This window comes from Azolla caroliniana, unplaced genomic scaffold, assembly GCF_043228905.1.
Source record: "Azolla caroliniana isolate FFs.n. ecotype wild unplaced genomic scaffold, voAzoCaro1.0.p SCAF_14, whole genome shotgun sequence".
Lineage (NCBI taxonomy): Eukaryota > Viridiplantae > Streptophyta > Polypodiopsida > Salviniales > Salviniaceae > Azolla > Azolla caroliniana.
In genome coordinates, this window is record NW_028230449.1 from 9,187,675 (window position 1) to 9,212,743 (window position 25,069).

Genomic DNA, 25,069 nt, shown 5'->3' on the forward strand with positions numbered 1-25,069 from the left:
AAACGACTCGTTACACTCGTCGTTTTAAAGGGAGGATAGTGTCATGATATGGCAAGACTCGAACCCATGACCTTATACTACATGGGTTGAGCTCTCGACCATTAGACTATACATTGTAATATATAGAATATTATTTTCATTTATGTTTTATTATAGAAAATTGATGTATATTCCAGATTTCTCTGGAACATTCTAGAAACTTCAGGAGTATTCCTTAGAACACTATAAAAGGAGGCACAAGGCATTATTTCGAATCAAATCGGTTCAACGCCAGTCTTAAGCCTCCTAGCTACTGTACATTTTCTTCACATAATATATATCTTTTCTTATCATTACTCTCTCTCTCTCTCTCTCTCTCTCTCTCTCTCTCTCTCTCTCTCTCTCTCTCCCTCCCTCCCTCCCTCTCACTCACTCTTTCCTTCTCTCGAGAGTTCTTCACCTCTCTTAGTACTAATACTTCTTTTAGTACTAATTCCTTCTCTGTCTTAGTATTGTTCCTGACACCACCAAGCCGGTAAGGGGGAGCACGAGCCAGCAACTGGGGAAAGCATAACGACGGCAAACTGTCAAGAGGCCGGTAAGGTGCGCGTTTCGGGTAAGGGTCTGACAGGACCGGAGAAAAATTAAGCACACAATTTACTTTAAAAAAAAATAAAATCAAATAAAGGAGCGAATCAAATAAATCATGAAAAGGAGTGGTGGAAACGGCCATGCAAACGAGGAGTAAAGAGGCACGTCGAAAAAGTACGAGGGGCTATGAATAGGACATTAAACCACCGCCACATGGCACGCAAAGCTATTATAGTACACAACCTGCACATGCGGAGGTTCGAAAAAGGCGCCAAGATGCAGAGAGAAAAACCCCCACACATCGAGACCTTCTCCTATCGCGAACCAAGGAGAACAAATGCAGACAGACACGTGAAGATCAATCGTAGAGAGCTCGCACATAGAGAACCCCCTCCCTCCGAACTTTCTCTCTCACACTCTCCCCACCATCAAACCTCGCCAACGCTCTCCGACCTCGACGCAGAGATGGACTGCCAAACGCTGTCTGAAGCCGCTAAGAAATGGCTACGGCAGCACGGTCTGGAGGGTTTCTTAACATTCATGGAGGCGATGCCACACAAGGAGGCCGAAAAGATTATAAAAGAAATCGACACAGAGGTGATCACGGAGGAGGCGATCCGTGCGTTAATAGGCCTTCCGGAGGGAGGCATCTACACGATTGATAATCCGACCTCCGAGCAGATCATCAAATATTTCGATGAGTACTCTCTCACCAGCAAGGGCTACAGGACACAAGGCGGCGAAGATATGCTATTCCACGAAATTGCCCGTGTGCTCCATGAGTTCGGCCACGTGTACTCTCGACCCCCCGTCATGCCTAAGAACCGAGCAGGCTTGATTATCGCAACGTACGAAGGGGTCAAGGTAGATTAGCCGGTGCTGATTGCCGACGGGCTGTGTACGGCGATTGATATAGTAAGAGGAAAGGACAGCAAGGAAGGTCGGAAAATATGGCATGCGGTGACGCAATGGCTCACCCTATTGGCGCCAGCGGTCGAGCCCATCCAAACCAAAAAGCGCGGGAGAGCAACGGATGGCACCCCGAAACCTGCTTCGAAACGGCAACAATTATTGGCCTCCAAGGCCACCAAAGGGAAGACGGCCGACGCAAAGAAGGGGGCAAAGGAGCACGCCAGCCGAAAGTGGCCAACAGACACAAGTGAGGAGACACTGGCACAGCCCCTGAAAAGTCCACTCCACCAACCGGTGCAACAGGAAACGGACACCCTGGTGGCAAGAATGAATGTCGGGACACGGAAGAAATGGAGGAAGAACCCACGGAGCACCTCCAGAGGCGGCCGGTGAAGAGCATCACTGAATCAGTCGGGAAGCGTTCGGACCCACAGAAGGATGGAATGCCTACAACTCACACTGAGCATCCCACGCCAAGGGAGACACCGGAACCGGTTTGGAGGGAACCGGTCACAGAAGTCCCAGCACAACAGGCAGCACCGACAAGCCCCGTAACTCAAGAGCCGGATATACAAAGACCAACCGTCCCAGCCGGCCAAGAACAAGCAGACAAGGGGCGACTAGCCGAAACACACTCAGAGCCGGAACGGCAAAGTGGTCAGCTGGCAGAACCAGAAGCGCAGCTCGACGCAGTAAGGCGGGACCAACCACCGGTGAGTGAACCCATCAACCAACTCTCCGTGCAAGCGCAACAACAGTGCACCGGCAGCCAATGGCTCTGGTGGATAGGAGACAAAATTGCCGAAGTAGTCGGATGCATAGAGGCGGAGGAAAGAGTGCAAACGGAACGGTTGCTCGTCACAACCGATGAACTAGAGACGGCCCGGTCAAGGATCCGGTGCCTCGAACAAGACTTGGATCAGATCACAGGAGACATGGCCAAAATGGCCTTAACCACAATGCAGATCCAAGCACCAGTGACTTCGGTTGATGAACAGAGGAATAAGACCCCGGAGCCTCAAACTGTCCCGGAAAAAGATGCGGCGCAAGCCCAAGAGCTTGCGGAATTACGAGATGAGATCGCCGCAGAAGAAGCATTACAGAGCCGCGAATGCGACTTGAAGAAGGCGGCCGAAGAAGAATTAAAAAAGAATGCTGAGAACCTTCGCCGGGCAGAGGAAAACCTGTGTAAAGGGCATCATGCTTATGACCGACTGAAGGAGGAAAAAGAGAAATTGCTGCAGGAAAAAGACAAGCTACGACAGATGGCGGAGACGGAAATCGAGAGGCTGAAGGAAGAGCTCTGTCAACAAAAGAACCGGGAGGACCGCGCACGCTGGTAGATCAACCAGAGGCTGAAGCAGAAGACCGATGAGTTCAATCATCTGCATCGGGAATACAAGCATTTGGAGACGGAGTATAAGCAGCAACAGGAACGGATGGCCGAGCTACGGCAAGAAGTTGATAGGGCCACAACGGCACTCGCCGAAGAATGAGCGGAAAGTTCCAGGCTATTGGAGGAAGCGGCGAATGACCGGATGGAGCTCTACAAACAGAACCATGAAGACAAGGAAAGAGCGACAATGGTATTACAGAGGTTGCAAACAACCTATCAAAATCAATTGTCGCATTATAGGGAGCAGGGGGCGGACACGGTTCGGATCATCAAGCAATTGAAGGAAGAGCGACAAGCCGCAGAAAATAAATCACAGATGGGAGCCGAACGGATCCGGTGCATCCTTCAGTCATGGCTCACTAAGACCAAAAGCTTGATTGACGACAGCTCTATGCGTTGGTGGGCGAAATGGGCGCAGAATACGGCGGAACTCCAATTGCTTAGGGCAGACGTGGAAAACCGGCGAAAGGAGGGCGACGACTGTTATACGTTGACCTCAGAGGACTTCACCACCATAAGGGATGAGCTGGCCGAAGATTTCACAACCCTGGCGGATGAACAACTGGTACAGGTCTGGCAGCTCGTAGCTCAACTGGACGACGATCAGCTGGAGGCTCAAATCCAGTTCGAAAGCTATGAGCGGTCTCGGCTCCGGGAAGAAAAAGCGAGAAAGGCGGCAACGATCAACCTTAGTGATGAGGAACCGTCGCCGGTGCAAGGACCAGATGGGGACCAAGCCAGGGTCAGTCAGCCATAGACAACTCCGACAGAGGAACCAACGAAGGAAACGTCGGTGCTAGAGCAACAAATGGAGCCACAGCCACAAACGGAACAGCAGCAACAGCCACAGCAGCAGCAACAGATTCCTGACGAGCCATTGGAAATTTTGGAGTAAAGCATTTTGGACATTTTGGACGAAGCATAAATGGGCCGGATAATGGGTTCGACGTACAAGGTACTGTCCCACGGGCGTGCCATGTGTTACCGGTTGGCAAGAAGGCTTAAGGAGGTCCAAATCAGAGTGTGAAAAGGAATAGTTTATTTGGGAACTATTGTAATTAGTAATTTTAATATAGATATTAATATAGGAGAAGATGTGGATGGACGGACCAGAATCAGTATGCCGATCCGGATCCGGACCGATCCCGTAAAGGTGCTAGTTGGCACCGTTTTGTATTTCGCACCGGAGACCTATATAAAGGCCCGGTTACAATGTAATCATGAGCGGATAATTAATAGAGCTTATTGTCTTAATCTTCCAGTGTTGATTACCGTTCTGTATTCATTGTTATATCTTACGCGTGTTAATTACGGATTGCTAAGTAACCAATTAAGGTCTAATTAAGCATTGTGCCGTAAGTCATTCTACCGTACCACCCTTTGGTGAAGTGTCTTGAGTGGACACTGTTGTCCGCCGGAATAGTAACCGACGGCCAAAAGCGTAGGAATAAGAAACTATATAAAGCGTAATGTATGTAACGGTTCACGCGGGGAAGCGTGAACGGCTAATTAGACCCTGCATATATAAAGGGCAGAAAACCTCGTAAGGAGGTGCGTGTAAGTTTTGGGAAATGTAAAAGAACGCCTGATAATAGAATACTATCTTCTCTGAGTTTTTGTGTATAGCTACGGCTAATTCAGTGTCTATGTCTCGGATACGTAATCGTAGTAGTACGTAAGCGCAACCCGTGATAAGGAGTCGGTTGTAGCCGTCTCCCCTTACACACGAAGGAATCACAGAGGTTCTCTCCTTACGTAGTACGATTAAGCTCTGTTCGTTGTTCGACACCCACCTTGGGGTCTAGGTCGAAGGACTGACCACAGACCGTGTTTCCTAAGGGGCAACACTTTTGGCACGCTTGGTGATTTGTGTTTTCCTCACAGACGAGCAACAACGAATGGATGTTTAGCCGCAGACGACTCAGAGAACCAACAAGACAAGACCGGCCAATAACAAGGTCCGTCACATGCTAGGCAGAAGAACGCGCTCGGCAAAAGCCGCGCATCAGCGACCCCAGTAATACCTACCAGGAGTGCAAAGAGGATTCCTTGCTCCCCAAATACCTCAACGAGGCGAGGGGACCAAGCTTAACGCAGCCTCCCGGTGACCTTCTCCGATCCGCCGTAGCTCCCACGATGGCCTTTGCCTACCCCCGCTTTAACGGCGAAACCGACGCCGCAACTCATGTTCGCATGTTCTTAAACATTTTGAATGTGAACCACATGGCACAGAACCTTTCCGAGACGGTGGCACACCAGTCGAAAATGACGGAGTTCGGATTAACATTAGATGGGCGTGTGGCGTTCTGGCATTCACAAATGGATTTACCGGCCATAACAACCTTCGATCAGCTCCAGTCCGCCTTCTTGCGTTTTTTCCACCGGAGGGTTCCACAACGCGAGATTCTCGGGCAGTTTTATACAATTAAGCAACTACCGACCAAGACAATAGCAGACTTCAGCTTACGGTTCCAAAATTTACGACGGAAACTGGATCGAAGCCCTGCGGAGGAGGAGGCATGGGAGACATTTCTGGCAGCGTCACGCCGACCCATCAGGGCAACGCTCAACATCAATAGCGTGAAAGGGGAAACGACGGATATGGTGTTTGAACGAGCGTTACAACTCGAGTTGGATGACGAGGAGGAGAGGTTTTCGATGTCATCCTTACGACAAGCGTTACCTCAGGATGAGGAACACCAATTTCGTCAGGCAATCCAGTGCACGATTTTCTTGAACTCGGGGCATTCCGCGGTGGAGTGCAATATGCGAATCCACTGCCCAATCTGCCACTCGAAGGTTCACACAGTCGACCAATGCGAGTACAATATGTTAAATAGAGCCACGCCCGCGGTCTGCAGCATGGACACACAGCGGCAACCACATCGGGTGGAACAAAGGAGGCAAGAAGACCAACCCCGGTATAAGGATCGCAACCCGCGGGAGGACAGGTACAACCGGAATCGCCAGAATCACAACGAGTCCGAGGAGGAGGACGAGGATTATCGTGGACATCCGAGTTATGCCAAAGGAGGTCGACGATACGAACATCAACGCCCGATGAACAAAAGAGGCGGCTTCAATGGCTATCGAGGTAAGCCTCGACAATATAGGGATCACCGGCGTTACGACGAAAGCTCGGGAGATGAGTGGCACCAGGAACAACAACGGGATCAACAACAGCCACCGCGTACGTCCCGACAAACAAGGCCGGACCGCGAAGAGCAAGTAGCGCCCGGAGAACTGCACACTCCACCTGGGGCTGAGAAGGGAGAATCAAGCATCCACTGTTTTATTTGTCAGCAACCCGGACATTATGCCACAAACTGCCCAGCACGCAAGGGAAAGGGGCCCGCCGTCAACACGATTACGGCGGAGGTGCAACAAGTCACGACACGCCAGCAAACGAAAACGGCGGATTTGGCGGCGCAGGACGAGGTACGACAACAAGTCCAAGCCTGGGTGGAGAAAGCAAACGCGACCAATATGGAACGTATGAGGCAGGAGTCCGCGAATGCAATGAAGCGAACAGAGAACGAAAAACCGGGGCCGGACCCCATTTGGCAAGTGTTAACGGGCTGTGAAATCATGCTAGCTATGGAAAAACTGCTACAATTAGTTCCACGTTTCCGCCAGACCATGGAAGCACAAGTGGCGAGCATGACCGGGGAGAGCGTTGCCACAAACCCGACTGACGTCAGCGAGGGACCACCAGTGGTAGATCAGCCCAACCTGGCCATTACAGTAATATTGCACGGACAGGAAGTCCTTGGATGTGTAATCGACGGCGGCTCAGGCGTCAATGTGATTAGCGCGAAAACTTGCGAACAGTTGGGCATTTCCGAATGGGAGGTGTGTCCATTCTGGCTTCGCATGGCAGATACCCGATCAGTGCAGTCGTTGGGGCTAATTCGCAAAATAGGCATCATCGTGGGTGGACACCGCTTCGACATATTGGCGGTCGTCCTCGCTTTGGACACGCCAGGAGCGTACCCAGTGCTTCTGGGTAGACCATGGCTTCGGATAGCAAATATCAAGCAGAGCTGGCAACACGAGTGTATTAGTTTCCGGCAGGGACGCATCAAGGTTTGTGTTCCTACGGAAGGCAACACGCCCCAACCTAAGGGGATAACACCGTTATATGCGGAAGATATCAATATGCTGGCTAGGGTGGAGGATGCCAAATTGGAAGCGTACCTTGACGAACACCCTCGGATTATTCCGCTGTTCGAGATAGATGTCATTGCAACTACGGGAGAATATACTACGGCCATTGTACCGAGCGAAGAGCCGTACGAACCAAACCTACAGTCCATATTGGAACTCAGCAGAGCACGGGCGGCCTTCGAAAGGGAAATGGAGATTTCATGACGGGTCACCGCTTCCGCTCTCGACGAAGTGAATGTGGGTACGAGATCGGAACCTTGGTTCCTCTCCATAGCAAAGGAATTGAGGCTGGACCAGAGAACCACAATGATCGCACTACTCACAGAATATAAAGATGTGTTCGCATGGGCTCATGAGGACATGAAGGGGTTAGATCCCAAGTTCTATCAGCATAAGATCAATTTAGCAACGGACGCGAAACCTGTCCAGCAGCATCGCTACCGCATGAACCCCAATTACGCGACCCGCGTGAAAGAAGAAATTGACAAGCTGTTGAGGGCTGGGTTCATACGGCCAGTAAAACAAGCGACATGGCTTAGCCCGATAGTGGTTGTCCCAAAGAAAAACGGCAAAATACGGGTATGCGTGGATTACCGGAAATTAAACGCCGTAACCATTACGGACGCATTTCCCTTACCCTTCACTGATAGCGTGCTGGACGCCGTCGCAGGCCATGAGATGTACAGTTTCTTAGATGGCTTCAGTGGCTATAACCAAGTACGCATGCACCCCGACGACCAGGAGAAGACGACATTTGTCACGGATTGGGGAGTATATGTGGCGGTCGTCATGATGTTCGGGCTAAAGACAACACCGGCAACATTCCAATGAACGATTACGGAGATCTTTGGGGAATACATTCCGGCGTTCATGCAAGTCTTTTTAGACGATTTTGCGGTATATGGGCGAACAAAAGACCATTTCTCGCACTTACGTCTCTGCCTGGAATGTTGCCGCACTGCACGCTTAAGCCTGAATCCCGCGAAATGTGCATTTGGCGTGACCAACGAGGCTCTCCTAGGCCACATAGTCAGCAAGGAAGGAATAGCGGTCGACCCAAACAAGATCTCCGCTATTACGCAAGCTAAAACTCCGACAAATGCCAAAGCCCTTAGCCGGTTTTTGGGCCAAATACGGTGGCATAGTCGGATGATACGGTATTTGGCGGACTTCGCCACGCCACTACACGTTGCCGTACATCAGACTCCTTTCCAATGGACAGCAACAGAGGATAAGGCATATGAGGCACTTAAGATAATGCTCACACAGGCCCCCGTAGTACAACCTCCAGTTTGGGCGAAACCATTTCACGTGTTCGTCGACGCCTCGGACACAGCAATAGGAAGCGCGCTAATGCAACTCACCGAACCAAACTGGTACAAGCCAGTATACTATGCAAGTCGTAAATTATCAGCAGCAGAGCATAACTATTCCACAACAGAGCGGGAGGCGCTAGGGATGATCTATAGCATCAATAAATTCCGAATTTATTTACTAGGACGGAAATTCACGTTCCACGTGGATCATTCGGCATTATTGTATTTGGTAGAGAAACAAGCCCTGACAGGGAAATTGGCGCGGTGGATGCTGCTGCTCCAGGAATTCGAGTTCGTAATTCAGCACCAGCCAGGGACGCAACACGCAGTGGCGGATTTTTTGAGTAGACTCGAGAATGGAGAAACAGTACAGAAAGACGATGACGATTTTCTGGACGCCGACATCTGGCGAGTAGCGACATTTGCAGAAAAAACGGAATCCACCTTTCCAGATCGATGGCTTATGGAAATGACGTACTTTTTGACTACAGGACTACCTCCACCACAATTACGCACAGACGAGAAGAAACGACTAGTTGTCCGAAGCCGTCACTTATGCCTGGTCGAAGGGTATTTATATCACAAAGGAAGTGACGGCATTTGGCGACGTGGAGTCCGTCAGGATGAAAAAGAAGCCGTTTTACGGGAGGCACACTGCGGCACGGCCGACGGCCATTACGCAGGCAACGTGACAGCCCGCAAAGTATGGCAGGCGGGCTTATGGTGGCCAACAACACAGAAGGACACCTCCAAGTATTGTAGAAAGTGTGATTTGTGCCAGCGGATGGGTCAGCCCGTGGAGGACGCAAGGATGCCACACCAGCCTGTATTACCACTGGACCCCTTCCAAAAGTGGGGATTGGATTTTGTGGGGCCCTTGACACCAATAGCAGCCCGTACGGGTAACAAATACATATTGGTAGCCACGGATTACTGTACCAAATAGGTAGAAGCAAAGGCACTATGGGAAAATACGGCGGCCGTTACAGCCAAATTTCTGTATGAGCACATCTGGTGCCGGTTCGGCTGCCCGATTGAGCTCATCAGTGACCAGGGGAGCCACTTCCTCAATACTGTGGTTCGGGAACTAACACAACATTACGCAGTCGTCCACAAGAAAAGCACGCCATACTACCCGCAGTCGAATGGATTAGCGGAATCCACGAACAAAACTTTACAGACCATTTTAAAGAAAACCGTCAATGAAAACAGAACGGACTGGGATACCAAACTCCAGAGTGCGTTATGGGCGTACAGAACTCGTTACAAAACAAGCATACGGTCAACACCGTTCCGGCTAGCGTTTGGACTAGAAGCGGTAATGCCGGTCGAATTTCGGGTACCTAGTTTGCGCATTCAAGTACGGAACCGATTATCAGAAGCCAAGTCAGAGGAGGAACGGCTCTACCAACTCCTCGAACTAGGGGAGAAACGCGTCCACAACATGGTTGTGTTGGAAGAAGAACATCGACGGCGTAAAGCATTTGTCGATCAACATCGGAGCACAAGGGAAAAGGAGTTCGCTGTGGGCCGAGCGGTGCTAGTTTTTCAAACACGCATGGGCCAGATGCCGCGTAAGCTATGTTTCAGTTGGACCAGCCCATACTGGATAATTGGAGCGGAACAGGGTACGTTCCAACTAGGAACACTGGCTGGAGAAATGGTACGGCAAAAAGTGAATGGGTTTCAGCTCAAACCTTACCTGGGCCCTACACCACTTAACCCATTCACCGCCGAATGGGACAAAGCCGGAGAACCCGCAGCATAAAAGGGACAGGCCCAACTGTATTATAATGTAAAAATAGGGGGTAACTAACCGTTAGGAAAAGTAAAAAAAGAAACAGAAAGAAGATAGCGACTATTAAAACGACTAAAGGCATGCACAAAATCCTAGTTCAAGAACACGCGGCACCACGATGGCTCACCGCCCAAGGAACCCTAAGCCACAAAAAGAAGAAAATAGAAGTTTTTCTGCACATAGCGTCTAGCTATCAGCGCCCCCATCGCTCCTCCTCACCTTCTTCCCCATCACATCTCAGAGCTCCAACTCACCACTGCTACCCGTCGCCTCTCCACGAACCTACTTTGGCGATGCCGATCTTCATCTCTACTGCCCTACGCCGATGGCTCGTGGAGAAGCGCTTGGATGGTTATATTCGGGTCGCCGAAGCACCTCCGCACCCGGACGCCATTGACATCGCCAGGCGGCTTAACATCGACACGGTCACAAACTCTTCCATTCGGAAGAAGTTAGACCTATCCTCACTAGGCGAAAGACATTTCGAAATACCTCCTACAGAGGTGCTACAACGGTATTTTGGCCCATACTCATCCTCCGCCAAAGCCTATAGAACAAAACAGATTCTGAATCCCTTCTTCCGTGAAGTGGCCAAGTTCCTACTGGAAGTAGGCTGCGTCCATGTCAATGCTTACGGGATGCCTAAACAGAAGGCGGGCATCATTATCGACACCTTTGAGGGGCGTACAGTCAACTGGGGGGTCATTACAGGGCCGACGTTAAGGGAAGGCTTGCATGCGTACCAAGCAGGCAAAAAGCTCAGGCCAATCATCCAACAATACCTTACGGTACTATTTCCACCCCGAGGCCTACCAGCACCACAGCTCAGCAACCAAGCCACAGCCCCGCCCCGCTCCGCGAAACGCAGGTTAGCGGCCCCAGAGTGGGAGGAGGAACCCCAACCGGCCCAACCAGACCCAAGGACAACACCTCCGACCGACCAACCGGATACACGGGCGACGCAGGAGGAACATCCGAGACATCCCATGGAGGCAGCCCCAGAACCAGACACCGAAGCATGGGGGGAAATCCCTAGACCCAAACGGCGCAGAATGGATAGAAAGGATGGGCGGGGGTTGGTAAAAAACGCCCCCACAGATCCGGAGGCACCGACTGCAAGCGAAGGCCCCGCAACAGCAGAGCCGAATACCACCTTCAAAATCATCCGGGAGCCGCGGTCGATTATTACGACTCAGTCCTAGCGAGGGAAAGCCGTATTGATGGTGGAAAGCGAGGTTTTGGCATATCCGAATATTCCGGATACGGCCCACGTATTCAGCGCTCTCTTGTAGTTCGGTACCTCTTTCGAGCTCATGGAGTTCCTGGCAACACAACAGGTCAAAGCCGCCTAACGCATGGCCGTGGAGCATGCGGAACGATAGATGATAGAGCGCGCCCTAACACAAACAACGGAGAGCGACGATGAGGACCAACTAGCCAGGGTCGGCAGACAGAGGAACGCTGGGGTACGGCGAGTAGGGATGGAGATACCACCCTTAAACATGGCCCTAGTCGAAGTCCATCGGGAACTGGCAAAGGTCAGCACGGGCACCAAGGAGATGGCCATAAAAAATAAGAATGTCTGGAAGAAGGTTAAACTGACCGAAGCCGAACTACAAAAGGCCAACGCATGCATCGCGGAGTTAGAAGCTCATACGACTACGGCGCAACACGAAACCCCGCCACCGAACCATGTTATCGACGCTCTCAAAGAAGAAATCGAGGCTCAGACCGCCATCGCCTCAAAAGCAAAAAGGGTCATGCAGCTAGCGGAATCCGAAATTGATCGTCAATCCTCCGATAGAGAAAAGGAGATACGGGCTAACGGACGAAAGGCCGTAAAAACGCTGGAAGAGAAACTAGCTACGGAGGTGGCTCACCACATCCAGACAAAAGACGACAACGCCCAATTACGAGAGGACGCGAAGAAATCAGAGTCGGCAATAGCGGGACTTCGGGCCTTATTAGAGAAAAAGAAGGTATGGTTCGATGAACAGTTGGTAGTCGAACAAGACAGAAGGCATCAACTCGAAATCCGCCTAAACAATGAAATGGGGAAATTAGAAAAACAGCATGAAAAGGAATCCCAGCTGTGGTCGGGCCTGAAGGCCACGTATGAGGAAGCGGCAGCCGTTAAACAGCAGGAAATCGTGAATCTCCAGAGTCGATGGAAGACGCACGCAACCGCTGCCAGGCCATCACGGATAACGTGCGCATCCTTCTCCAAACCGACCGGGAAAGGTTCACAGCGCAATTGAAAACAGCGTTGGACAAAGGATAGATGTCGTGGGCAACCCAAGCAGCGGAATTGCACGCGTATCGTGCGGACTAGGAGAACCGGCGGAAAGACGGCCGAGGGTTTTATAAGCTAAACGAGGAGAGCATTGCGACCGTACGGGAGGACCTAGCGCAAGACTATCACGCGTTAGCAGACCCACACTCTGAAGAACTCGCACAACTCCTAGATGATTTTGGTGAAAGTCAAGAGGAGCTATTTCACCAAATCACACAAACCGGCAACACGCACACAAACGAGGAACCCAGCGAGACACCAATTCCGGTCACAGCCGAAGAAGAGGAACCTCAGGACCGATCACCAGCGAGGACAACGGGGGAGAATAGCGGGGACGAACGAGTGAAGTTCCCCACAAGACCAGACGGCGAAACGATTAACCAACAAAAGGTCCAGCCCACACCATCTTCAGAAAACGCGGAAAAGAGTGCGGACCAGGCGGAATCCCCGCCCCACGCCTAGGGACACACAAAAACGGCCAACACCGTGGAGGACGTAACAATAGAGGCGGAGCAACAGCCGACTGCAAGCACGCTACCGGCAGAGCCCAGGCCACGAACTCAAGAAGAGCCCACCGTACCCGGACCACCCGCGCACGGCGAAGGCGACTCCGGGAGAAACCAGGCCGACCATGCAGAGGAGCCGCACCATGATGCACCTACGACCCCTACATCAACTCCGGCCGAGGACACCACAACAGAGCCGAACATCCGGGGCATTTTGGAAGAAGATTAATGGGATGGGTCCAACGTGCAAAGGCACTGTCCCACAGGCGTGCTAGGTGTTGTCCGCCGGAATAGTAACCGACGGCCAAAAGCGTAGGAATAAGAAACTATATAAAGCGTAATGTATGTAACGGTTCACGCGGGGAAGCGTGAACAGCTAATTAGACCCTGCATATATAAAAGGCAGAAAACCTCGTAAGGAGGTGCGTGTAAGTTTTGGGAAATGTAAAAGAACGCATGATAATAGAATATTATCTTCTCTGAGTTTCTGTGTATAGCTACGGCTAATTCAGTGTCTGTGTCTCGGATACGTAATCGTAGTAGTACGTAAGCACAACCCATGATAAGGAGTCGGTTGTAGCCGTCTCCCCTTACACACAGAGGAATCACAGAGGTTCTCTTCTTACGTAGTACGATTAAGCTTTTTTCGTTGTTCCACACCCACCTTGGGGTCTAGGTCGAACGACTGACCACGGACCGTGTTTCCTAAGGGGCAACAGACACCCTGTGTTAGGCTGTTGTCCGGCCCTAGGATTAACACACTCTCACTTACAACTATCTTCAACAACCCCTTTTTTCTTTCTTTCTTTTTACCAACTACTTTTGACTTAGCTATATTTATACCCATATATATTGACTCGGGCTATTTATAAATATAGCTCAGAGTCAGCTTCAGTCATTAGTCAAGTTGAATATCGATCAATTTTCTCTCTAGTGGGAGTTTAGACTACTCCTAACGATCCGATTCTTTGTGCAATATCTGAATTCCGATTCGGACAAGCCAGCTATCGTCCGACTCTTAATTGTCTATTATCTTTCTATGTATGCCTTCTCTTGAACAGGTACACTACCATATCTCCACCCTATGCTTTCTTGCTAACTCCATAATAAGATCCACACATGCGTTTGCATCAGTCGACCAACCTCACATAGCAATAGTTGACAAAGATACACACAATGTCCACACAAACAACCACCGTCCATAAACAGTGTCAGGATTCGATGGACAAGCTACATGAAGTAATAGCCAAAACGATAAGAAATAAATAATAGCAATCAAACACACAACAATTATACGTAGAAACCCAAATCAGGGAAAAAACCATAGGACCCTTAGGGTACTAGAACTTCCATTATAACTCAGTTTACAAGTGGGTACAATTTCCCCTACATATCATAGAGGAATACACAATCATCTAGGCAACAACTTGGGCAACAATATTCATCCAACAAGATGGAACAAGAAGAAGAAGAGCATGAGACACAAATCAGTAAAACCTAACTTAGAGGACAAGAAACCATCCAACCGTTGGATGTGAGTTTCTTGACGGCAAGAACAAACCCCACTAAATTTCAGCCCAAAATGAAGTCGTATGGTCGTTGATCGGAGCATATCGAATTAAGTACACAAACATCCTTTAGTATAAATCAAATCAAATCATTGTCACCATATTTTAAACCATTTGACTAAGTAATCTTCGATTGACATCTGTTTGCCAAAATACTATGTTGTACTTCATGTATCTCGACTTTGTAAACAAGAAATTATTATATATGCATGACTCTCATGCCATGATCTCTCTCTCTCTCTCTGCAGTGTAACGGCTCTCTCTGCCGTTGTTGTCGCTGTCGTTGCCATCGTCGTCGTCGTCTGCTCTCTCTCTCTCTCTCGCTTCCTCGTCTCTGTGTAACGGCTCTCTTTGCCGCTGTTGTCGCCGTTTAGTGTCGTTGTCATCGCCGTCGCCGTCGTCTGCAGCCGTTGCCTGCTGCCGACTGTTGCTGTCGTCGTCCGACGACTACCGCTGTCTGTGGCCGTCGCCGCCTGCTACCGTCTGCAGCCGTCTTCTGCCGTCTGCTACCGTCGTTTGACGACTACCGCCGTCACCGTCGCCGTCGCGGGGTGTTTCTTCTCCGTTTTCTCTTGACATTGTGAAGTGCCATTTTCTTGACGAGTTCGTGGGTGGGTTCTTTTGGTGTGCTCGTCGCGTGCTACAAAATGCCGATGTGATTGTGACATACACACAAACCCGGCTAAGTCTCGAACCCATTTATTTTACCTTTTTTTCTTATTGACACCACATTGACGTCTAAACGAACCAAGGAACATAAGGATATACAAGACGAGGCTATAAGTAAGGAGAACTTTTTAGATATGTTTAATCGTTTAACAAAAATAGAGATGGATATGAAAAAATGGGTGAAAGACACCAAAACCCACAAGAAAAAAGATAGAGAGGAAAAAGACGCCCTCAAGGCCGAAATAGAACAACTTAAAGTGGAAAACACCGACCTTAAAAAAAAACTTAAGGACATCGAGGTATCTCGAGAAGACGGTGAAATATCCTCTATAGAGGATATAAAGGACGAAATTAAAAAAGTTAAAGAGGAAGTTAATAATAACATAGAGTTAGCTAAAACGGGTTGGGTAGATGTGGTTAAAAGAAACATTAAAAAAGAAATAAAAGATGAAAATATTGTTAATACCACCCTTGAAGAAGAGAAAATGCGTCAGGCCCGACGCTTAAATGTACGTGTCACTGGGCTCAAGGAAGGTGCACAAACACTTGGGAAAATCTTAGGGTACACAGAGGCCCTACCTATCACCAAAGCATGGAGGGCCGGGTGTGACACAACTAGGAAGAGAGCCTTAGTACTTCAATTTAAAGACTTAGACTCTAGAATCACTTTCTTTAAGAAGAGACCAATCCTTCAAGGAATGGGTGGGGACCCCATCTATCTCGATGAAGACCTCACTAAGATGCAAATTGAGCATCGCAAGAGTTGTATGCCACGAGTTATGCAAGCTCGTAAAGAAGGCCATCGCGCCTTTTACCGAGACGGGCGAGTCATCATAAATGATCGCACTACTAATTGACGGCGTGTGGCCCATGTGACAGAAAGTGCACTTAGGATGACCCTATGGAATTGTAATGGCGCACTCTGGGCACACCCCGGCCGCCTAGAGGAGATACTAAAGGTATCTGATATACTTTTCTTGGTAGAAACACATCAGATCTCAAATACAGGACTCCCACGGGTCGAAGGATTCCGTTGGGAGTCCGCGTTTAGACACCTCACGTCGACACACTACTAGGGGATCTGGAGGTGTCGCGATACTATTTCGTAGAGAGCTACATAATAGGATAGAAATAATGAAGATAGACCCAGAAGCTCGTTTTATGTGGGTGAAAGTCTCCACAGGCAAAGACCAGGCAGTATTTTTTGCCATTTGTTACTGTTGAGAACTCGACGTTCCTTATGTCCGACGCTCGGCCACAACCGAGATTCTTTTCATACACAGAAAAACAGGTAATGAAACGTGACACAAAGGGGAGAAATGGTACACAGGAGGTTTACGTGGAAAACCCCAAAATAAGGGAAAAACCACGGCAGCCCACAGGCTGCAAACTGTCACTATGTAGGAATATACAACAGTGAGTTCACTGAGGCAACGACCTCGTGCTCTCAGATCTTCGCCACAGGCGGCGGTTACAACAGAGGCAACGACCTCGTCTCTCTCTCTCTCTCTCTCTCTGTACAGTTACACGCTCTATCTTCTTCTTGCACCAACAAGGAAGAATAACAACAACAAAAAAAAACGACACACCTAAAAGTTTGCCCTAAGTCATATTTATACTAATATGACTTTTCGGCTATTTACAAATGTAGCCTCGATGGGCTCTCAGAAACATATTTACAAATATGTCTCTTCCTCTGGTTCATACCGGGCATGCACCATCCGGCTCTCCGTAGTCGGGTACTCCCCATCCGGTTCATACCGGGCCTACACCATCCGGCTCTCCGCAGTCGGGTACTCCCCATCCGGTTCATATCGGGCCTACACCATCCGGCTCTCCGCAGTCGGGTACTCCCCATCAGGTTCATACCGGGCCTACACCATCCGGCTCTCCGCAGTCGGGTACTCCCCATCCGGTTCATACCGGGCCTACACCATCCGACTGTCCGCAGTCGGGTACTCCCCATCCGGTTCATACCGTTTCGGCCTCGGCCTTGTTTGTTCGTCGGCACTGTTCTTCTCCCTTCCCATCCGGAGGGACCTGTCTCCCAACAATTACTTTCCCCCAAAAGGATCCCGTTATAATATTGGTGGCTTGGCGAGATTAGTCGATGAAGGAATGCCACATGGGCCTTCTCCATACGAACCCCTATCAGATGACATAATCCAATATTCTTCCCAAGGAGAAGTATTTCTTGTAGGAGACTTCAATGCGAGAACCCAATCCCGACAATGCACAGTATTTCAGATGAATAGAAACCTAGAAATGGTAAATGTTGATCCTTTAGACATAGGCACCACACGTAGATCAAAGGATCAAGGTGCGGACGCCACGAGCTTTGGCCATCATCTGCTTGAACTTGGCAGTCGGCACTGGATGGTCATATATAATGGTTTAGCTAAGTGGCTGGGCTCGGAAGAGCTCACATGTTTCCCACATGGAGGAGGGGAAAGCACAGTTGACTATCTAATAGGGTGCCCTGAAGCTACCCACATGATTAACTCCTTCCGAGTGGACCCATGCCCTATTGGCGCAGACCATAGTTTCTTATACTTCGAGCTAAAATGTGATATCTCTAAGGTCACCAAGTCTAGTCAACCATGCCATCACACCACAATACATTTCACACATGAGCTCTCTGACATATACTCTCAACATGTTCAGGCCCATCTCCCCTCCCTTGATCCCTCCCTACCGTTAGAAAGCCTTAGTACAAAACTCACACACATCCTTCACTCCGCAGCAGCTAGCAGTTTCCCATATACAAAACACTCAAATCAAGGTAGATCAGGATCAATGCCACAAAATAAATGGTATGATGAGGATTGTAGGGACTTACATAGACAACTTACAGTATCGCAACTCAATGGTAGTATTACCTCCATACAAGCTCGCAAAGAAATGAGCAAGATGACACGTCATAAGAGACGAGTGTGGGAGGCATCCCAATATTGGGAACTCTTCCATATGCTCATGAGTAGCGATTGTGCCACGGCATGGAAGAGACTACGGGAGCCAAGAACACAAACACCCATCGAAGATCCCGAAACTTGGCACACATATACAGAGAGACTTTACCAAATCCCAAACCAACCACCCATTCCAATGCCTTCCACACCCCGGCCTACCACGGGGACACTTTTCACGACCTCTAGGGTCGTGAAGGTCATAATGAAATTACAACATAGGAAGTCCATGGACCACACAGGATTGCGAGCAAAACACATTATATATGCGAGAGAGTGCCTAGCTCCCTTGCTAACTCTAATCTTCAATCGTGCCCTTGCAGAGGGTTTTCCACCACAGTGGCCCCCATACATAAAGGGGGGGACCCCATGGACCCAAATACATATAGGACCATTATGATAGGCCATACCCTTGCTAAGTTATATGGTGCAGTAATGGAAGCAGAGCTTAGCGACTATATGGAGACCGTAAACCTTCGTGCACCTGAACAAGCTGGCTTTAGACGAGCCTTCTCCGCTATTGATCACATCTTCACACTTAGATTCCTAATTGACCAAACTAAGGCTCGCAAGAAGAAATTATATTGCTGTTTTGTGGACTTCCGCAAAGCCTTTGATACAGTCCCTAGAGAGCGGTTGTTTGATAGACTTAAAAGCTTGAGGATACCAGATGATATGGTATGGGCCATCTACGCACTATATGAACAAGTGTCCGGGTGTGTCCGATGCCCAAGTAGCCTATCTAATCGTTTCACTAGCACTATTGGTGTAAAACAAGGTTGCCCCCTATCACTGACACTTTTTGGGATCTACATTGATGAGATCACAGATTTTATTGCTCGTGAGGGAGGCACCGGAGTGGTCCTTGGGGATACGCAGGTTCGTATCTTGCTCTATGCGGATGACATAGTTTTGCTCTCTGAATCCGAACACGACCTACAAAGGCACCTTAATGCCTTAGATGACTTTTGTGTACAACGAGGATTGGTAGTGAATCTAGGGAAAACGAAAGTTCTTATCTTCCACACATCGGCCCAAGTTAGAGCTAAGTGTCACCTAACTATCTCCCATAGCCCAGTCGAGGTGGTTGGATCATACGTCTATCTCGGAGTCACTTTTAGTGCCCGCTCAGGTAAATTTTCGATGACACAGGCAACGAAGGATAGACTCACGAGAGGACATGCATCCCTCTCACTCCTAGAGAGACAATGCAACCAAGCACACTTTCAAGAGCCACAGACTAAAGGGTGGCTCTTTGACTCATTAGTGACCCCCTCCCTCATGTATGCATCAACGGTTTGGGCTCCAGGATTACCATCTTTCATGTGGACGCAATTAGAGAGACCATTGGTGATGATGCTATCACGCCAACTCCGAAGCAAATCGACTGTACCACATGACATTATTAGGGCTGAGTTCACGTTACCCCCAATGTTAGTAGAGGCACTTTTTCAACTTGTAGTCTTCATTCACAGGATACATAGCCAACCACATGATAGAATATCTCATCAAGCCTTTAAGGCCTCTCGATCATTGTATGAGTCCGGCTATACTAGCTCATGCTATGGCATGATGGTGAGTTGGCTTCTTGCGAATGGTCTAGACATTAATCACCTACCTCCCCTTAGGTACAACCACACGAGTGATAACACTTTAATCTCTCATGAGGACCGCAATAAAGTAATATGCCAAGAAATATGGCAAATTTACACTCGGTGTAAATGGATCACCCCACTAGAGCCACTCCCATCTAAAATGTTGTACTATAAGAAACACTTCATGCACTTCTCTTAGTTAGGTTTTATCACACGGCCAAAATATCTAGATGTATTCTTACCACATGCACTAAGGGTTGCCATTGGACAACTTAGAATATCATCTCACCAACTTGAGATTGAGAATGGCCGTACTAGTGGAGTCCCTAGGGAGGAAAGGATATGTAGGTTATGTCACATAGAGACAGAGGATGAGTACCACTTTACATGCAAGTGTCCAACCTATGCCGAGATAAGGGCAAAATACCAAGATATACTTGGTTCGTCTCCCACCCTCCCCAAACTATTAGATACTCTAGATATAAAGAAATTAGGCAAATACATTCTAGAGCTAAAACAACACAGAGAGAATAAGTTACAAAATGTTGACAATAATGTTGCTAATGATCACGAACATGTAACAAATGAAGTTTTACAGGAACAGGAGGAGACAACGAATGCCGACACACTTGCACCACTCGGCCTTTCCATTGATGAGGCAGAAAACCAGAGAAGAACCAGACGTCCTCAGGTGCCGGGTTTCAAAGCAACTCGACGTGATGTGGAAGCAATATTGGAAATAAGGGAACGTGAGCTACACCACCTAGAGGCCATGGCTAGGGCACTCTCTACATTGGAACCATGGGTCACACCCACATCAAGACCCTTTGACCCCCCACTTCTTTTCGAGAGGCTTGGGTGGAAATAAAATTAGGCTTAGTGTATAGTCACTTTCGAGTATACTATGTATTGTACACTACTAGAACTCCTTTAGTTTAAGTTCTATTTTTTACTTTATTTTATTTTAGTTATGATGACTGGATAAATACTCTTTTGTTGTAAACCAATTGTCTCATGGGCCAAATTTGGCCTTAGAAGACGTTAATATATCTTTCTTTCTCTCTCTCTCTCTCTCTCTCTCTCTCTCTCTCTCTCTCTCTTTCTCTCTCTCTCTCTCTCTCTCTCTCTCTTCTCTTCGATCGAGCCCAATCTTTGCATGAATTCCTCTCACAACCACAATGTGCACTCTCGATTGCAACATTCATTGGTAAAGTTCTTGAACATAGAGAGTCACTACTCACTTTCACACGTATCACGTGAAATGTAATATTTTTGGTCTCATAGGTCATATTTGACCTCCGAAGACGATAATATAATCTATCTATCTATCTATCTCTCCCCTCTAGAGTACGATGATCCACACCCTCATTCTCTTCATCCTCCTTATTACATTTGTTGAGCTTCTGAGGGTTGTGATAAGGTTCCTCAATAAGTTCTAAATGTCATTTCAATTATTTGCCTCTCCTTCATTGATGAGCTTCAATTTTGAGGGTTGTTTAATCTCTTTTACATTCTCTCGCAATGATGAATTATTGAGCCAATAACATTGTAACATAATCGAATATGGTGACATGCAACGACATCAAAGATGTGATGTTGTTAGATCTATTCTCCCATTGCTTTTGCTCATTGCTAAATAACCTTGTAGACTTGCAAGAACATCCCAACAACATAGATAAACATTGAAGAAGAAGAATATGACAATTGTAAACTTGAAACTTGTAAAAGAAGATTATAGATAGTAGCTGACATGGTAGAGGGAACAATCAAAATAGAAATCGGTATCCTTTGCCATTTTCTTTTTAAATAATTTGTCTGTTGTTTGAACTATGAGTTTGAAATACACCATCACATATACATACTACCAATCCCCCAAAGCTTCAAAGGAAGCAAGAAATATTTATATTACTAGAGATACTAGAAATTTTGTTGAATAAAAAGAATGACTTGCAACATGAAAATATTTTGTGATATGACAAATCATCTGTGCAATAAGTATGAGGGGGGTGAATGCATTTTGATGGCGTTTGAATGCATTTACTAAATGATAATGATGAGCATATGTATGCTTGGAAAATGTCTTATTTTGTTATCGCCCACAAGTTATCAAAACAAGGTGACAAAAATTCATAACAAAACATGATTGTGTTTTGAAGAATAAATTAATGGTTTACATATATTCTTTAAGTCCAATTTTACAAACATGTGGCAAGGTTAATTAAAACAAGGTGACAAAAATTCATAACAAAACATGATTGTGTTTTAAGAATAAATTAATGGTTTAAATATATTCTTTAAGTCCAATTTTACAAACATGTGGCCAAGCAAGGTTACATAGGTAGGTATTATTGGACCATACAATATGAGAATGTGTTTGGAACCATTATCTTATTTAGTGACATATAGTTTCGGGTGGGTGTCGAGATAAGTGCCTGCAAGTTTATCACACCATGTAAAGTAGAGAGCCCGATTAAATCGTGGATCCACATGGTGGAGATAATGGTGTAAGGGTCCTTGTGATCCTGGTGTAAAGAGAACGCCCAAAGACGTTGGCCCATATATCCATATAGGTACAGTACATCCACAATGGCCCATCATGTGAACATTGTTGATAGCAAATAATACAAATCCAAGATACAATGGATTCCACTCACCATAGGTATTGAGCCAAAGGACTACCATTACATAGAATAGTGAGATACATAGGCCGACATCCAAAGCCTCACTATAAGCTGTGTTGAAAACGGTAATATCTCCACCACAATTATGATGTATCTGATGTAGTTTCCGATATATAGGTTTGATGTAGTGCATAGCTGTATGCACAAGAAAGAAGTGAGCATCATGCAAGACCATAACACACCAAGTGAATAGAAGGGCTTCTTTTATCTCCAATGCAAAACGACAGTTGTAAAAATAAGTTTGCCTGCAAAAAAGAAAGAAAGGTACCCTGGGTTTAGAATGCAGTCTCATAGTTACATGATCCATAAATTTCATTCATTCACACGGTTCATTTACTATCAAATGGTCCAGGAGCTTTATACTTTGTGCTTCATTTGCATTCTACAAATGTTTCCCGTATATCTGGGAATATATGTTGATTTATGAGTGTCTTTACACGGGAGGCTACGTTTAGAAGAGTTAAATTTGGTTGGAGCTGCGGTGTACAGAACCATAAAAGTGGGATTATCTGTTTCCTGGAAAGTTTCAAATGCTACAAATAAGGTTTGTCATCCCCAACATGAAGTAATTGGTAGGAGTTGAAATCTTATATATAGGCATTGATAGTTAAATGTGGCATACAGGTAACGTCTATCAGCCATGTGTTGGGCTTATATGCACTTCTATATCCACTTTGGGTATACATAATCATGGACTAAATTTGGTACGGATTTGAAAACTGGCAGTAGTAGGTCAATGCAATGAAGCTAATTAGTGTTTATATACGTGTAAATGGGAATTGAATAAAAAGCGAGAGATTTGGTGTGTTTAAAGTTGGTGACCTTAATTAAATGCACCCTCAAAAATATATTGGTATGGGATGTTAAAGAAAAGGACTTTACCCCCCTGTCGGTACAGGAAAAGACGTAAATTTGAGGAAAAAGCATACTGATACATGATCATCATGCGAGTAAAATCACGACCCAACAAAGATGCCCCAAAACATCCTCCTCCGTGTCAAGAAAAAGAATCCACCGTGTTTGAATTGTTGGGACTCAAAAGAAAAATTATCATGAATTGCTATGATTACGGTAGAAAGAGGTAGATCATGTGCAGAATAAGAAGAAAGATTAAACTAGTATTTACTACTTGCTTTATTTTAACCCATGAATCATCTGCCTAACAAATTGGTGCGAATCGAAGAGAGGTCAATGTGAGGAAAAACGTTCAGACATGAATCCATTAGCCAAATCTCAGCAAATTGATGAGATTCATATAATGAATGCTAAGTACCTCTTCTGATGATGATGATGATGATGATGATGATGATGATAATGAAACCCCGCCGCGCACTCTTAACTAAGTGATGCACACATGAGTGATGTGATGAAATAAATGTGAGGGATTGATGAATCCAACATGTAAATTGGGTGGGTCGGATCAATCATGAAGTCTAGTTTAGAACATGGACACAGGGATTTTACGAATTTAGAGAGAGAGAGAGAGAGAGACTTAAGTTCTAGAGACTAACAAGCATGGGCGTGATCATAGATAACTTGGAGTGAATGAATGAGAATTGAGAAGAGATGATGGGGGTAGGGTGGGTTTGGTTTTACCTGCAAGCGCACATGACGGCGGGGATGGGCATGAAGGCAAAGAAGGTGGTGAAGAAGTCGCGAGGGGCGGGGGAGAGGAGGAGGCCATTGGTGGTGGGGCCCAGGCGCTGGGAGTGACCATGCTTCTGCAACCACTCCAGCATGTGAAACCACGCCAGCTCCGTGCCCACGTGAAGCAGCGCAAACATGAACCCTCCCAGCACTCCCACGCCCCCGCACAGCATTATCTCTCGCAACATCTCACCCATCTCTCTCTCTCTCTCTCTCTCTCTCTCTCTCTCTCTCTCTCTCTCGATGTTCCCTCCTCTACTGTCTGTCTCTATGTCTGTCTGTATCTCTGTCTGTCTCTCTGTCTGTCTCTCTGTGTGGCTGCCTATGGCTCCTCCTCCTCCTCCTCCACTTCCTTCCTCCCTCTGCTCTGATCTGCTACCTGTTCTCTCCCTTGTATGTTTGTATGTATGTATATATTACAGGGGCATTAAATTAAATGGTTCTCCTTTTTGTCATTCCACCCATTGCCATTACGTTTTTCCTCCAACCCCTCTCTCTCTCTCTCTCTTCTCTCTTTTGCTTTAATGGACATGGAAGACGAGCACAATGCATCGATCGGACCATCCATCCATCCCCAAATGCTCGTCGCATGGGGGGGGGTACAATACAAAGGAGGTAGGTCCTTTGTTGGTTATGGCGCTTCCGTCAATTAAATGAGCAACTATCTGTCCCCAAATGATTGGAATTCATACACACGTTATTAAATGTATTCGTAGCCGGAGGATGCCATCTCCTTATAATTACTTTTGCTGGTCATTTGCCTTTTCTGGGCAACTTTTTGCCAACTTTTGGTTTCCGCCTCTCATTTGCGACCAACCCAGCAGCAGCATAGCATTTCCTGTGGTTCATCCACCCATCCCATTTACTCTGCACCACAATCCTACCCTTCTCTCTCTCTCTCTCTCTCTCTCTCTCTCTCTCTCTCTCTCGCTAGCATTCAATGCGCTCTCTTCAATATTCCTAGCAGCCCAACCGTTCTTCCTTT

The 25,069-nt window shown here is 47.3% G+C and overlaps 1 protein-coding gene across 1 annotated transcript; it reads right to left on the reverse strand.

Moving 5' to 3' along the window:
• Positions 1–22,011: 22,011 nt before the first annotated feature.
• LOC147855411 (uncharacterized) lies at positions 22,012–24,369 on the reverse strand. The gene is made up of 2 exons (XM_087330717.1): positions 24,034–24,369; positions 22,012–22,682 (listed from the first exon to the last, which is right to left on the reverse strand). Exons 1-2 carry the CDS (start codon positions 24,279–24,281, stop codon positions 22,145–22,147), a joined length of 786 nt encoding a protein of 261 aa, XP_087186843.1. The 5' UTR covers positions 24,282–24,369; the 3' UTR covers positions 22,012–22,144.
• Positions 24,370–25,069: the final 700 nt, after the last annotated feature.

What these genes read in the sequence shown, in the direction of transcription:
- LOC147855411 (XM_087330717.1), bottom strand. Translation starts at nt 24,281, where the DNA reads ATGGGTGAGATGTTGCGAGAGATAATGCTGTGCGGGGGCGTGGGAGTG. An exon ending in GCCGTCATGTGCGCTTGCAG is followed by an intron (nt 22,683 to 24,033) that starts GTAAAACCAAAC and finishes TCTTTTTTGCAG; the next exon opens with GCAAACTTATTTTTACAACT.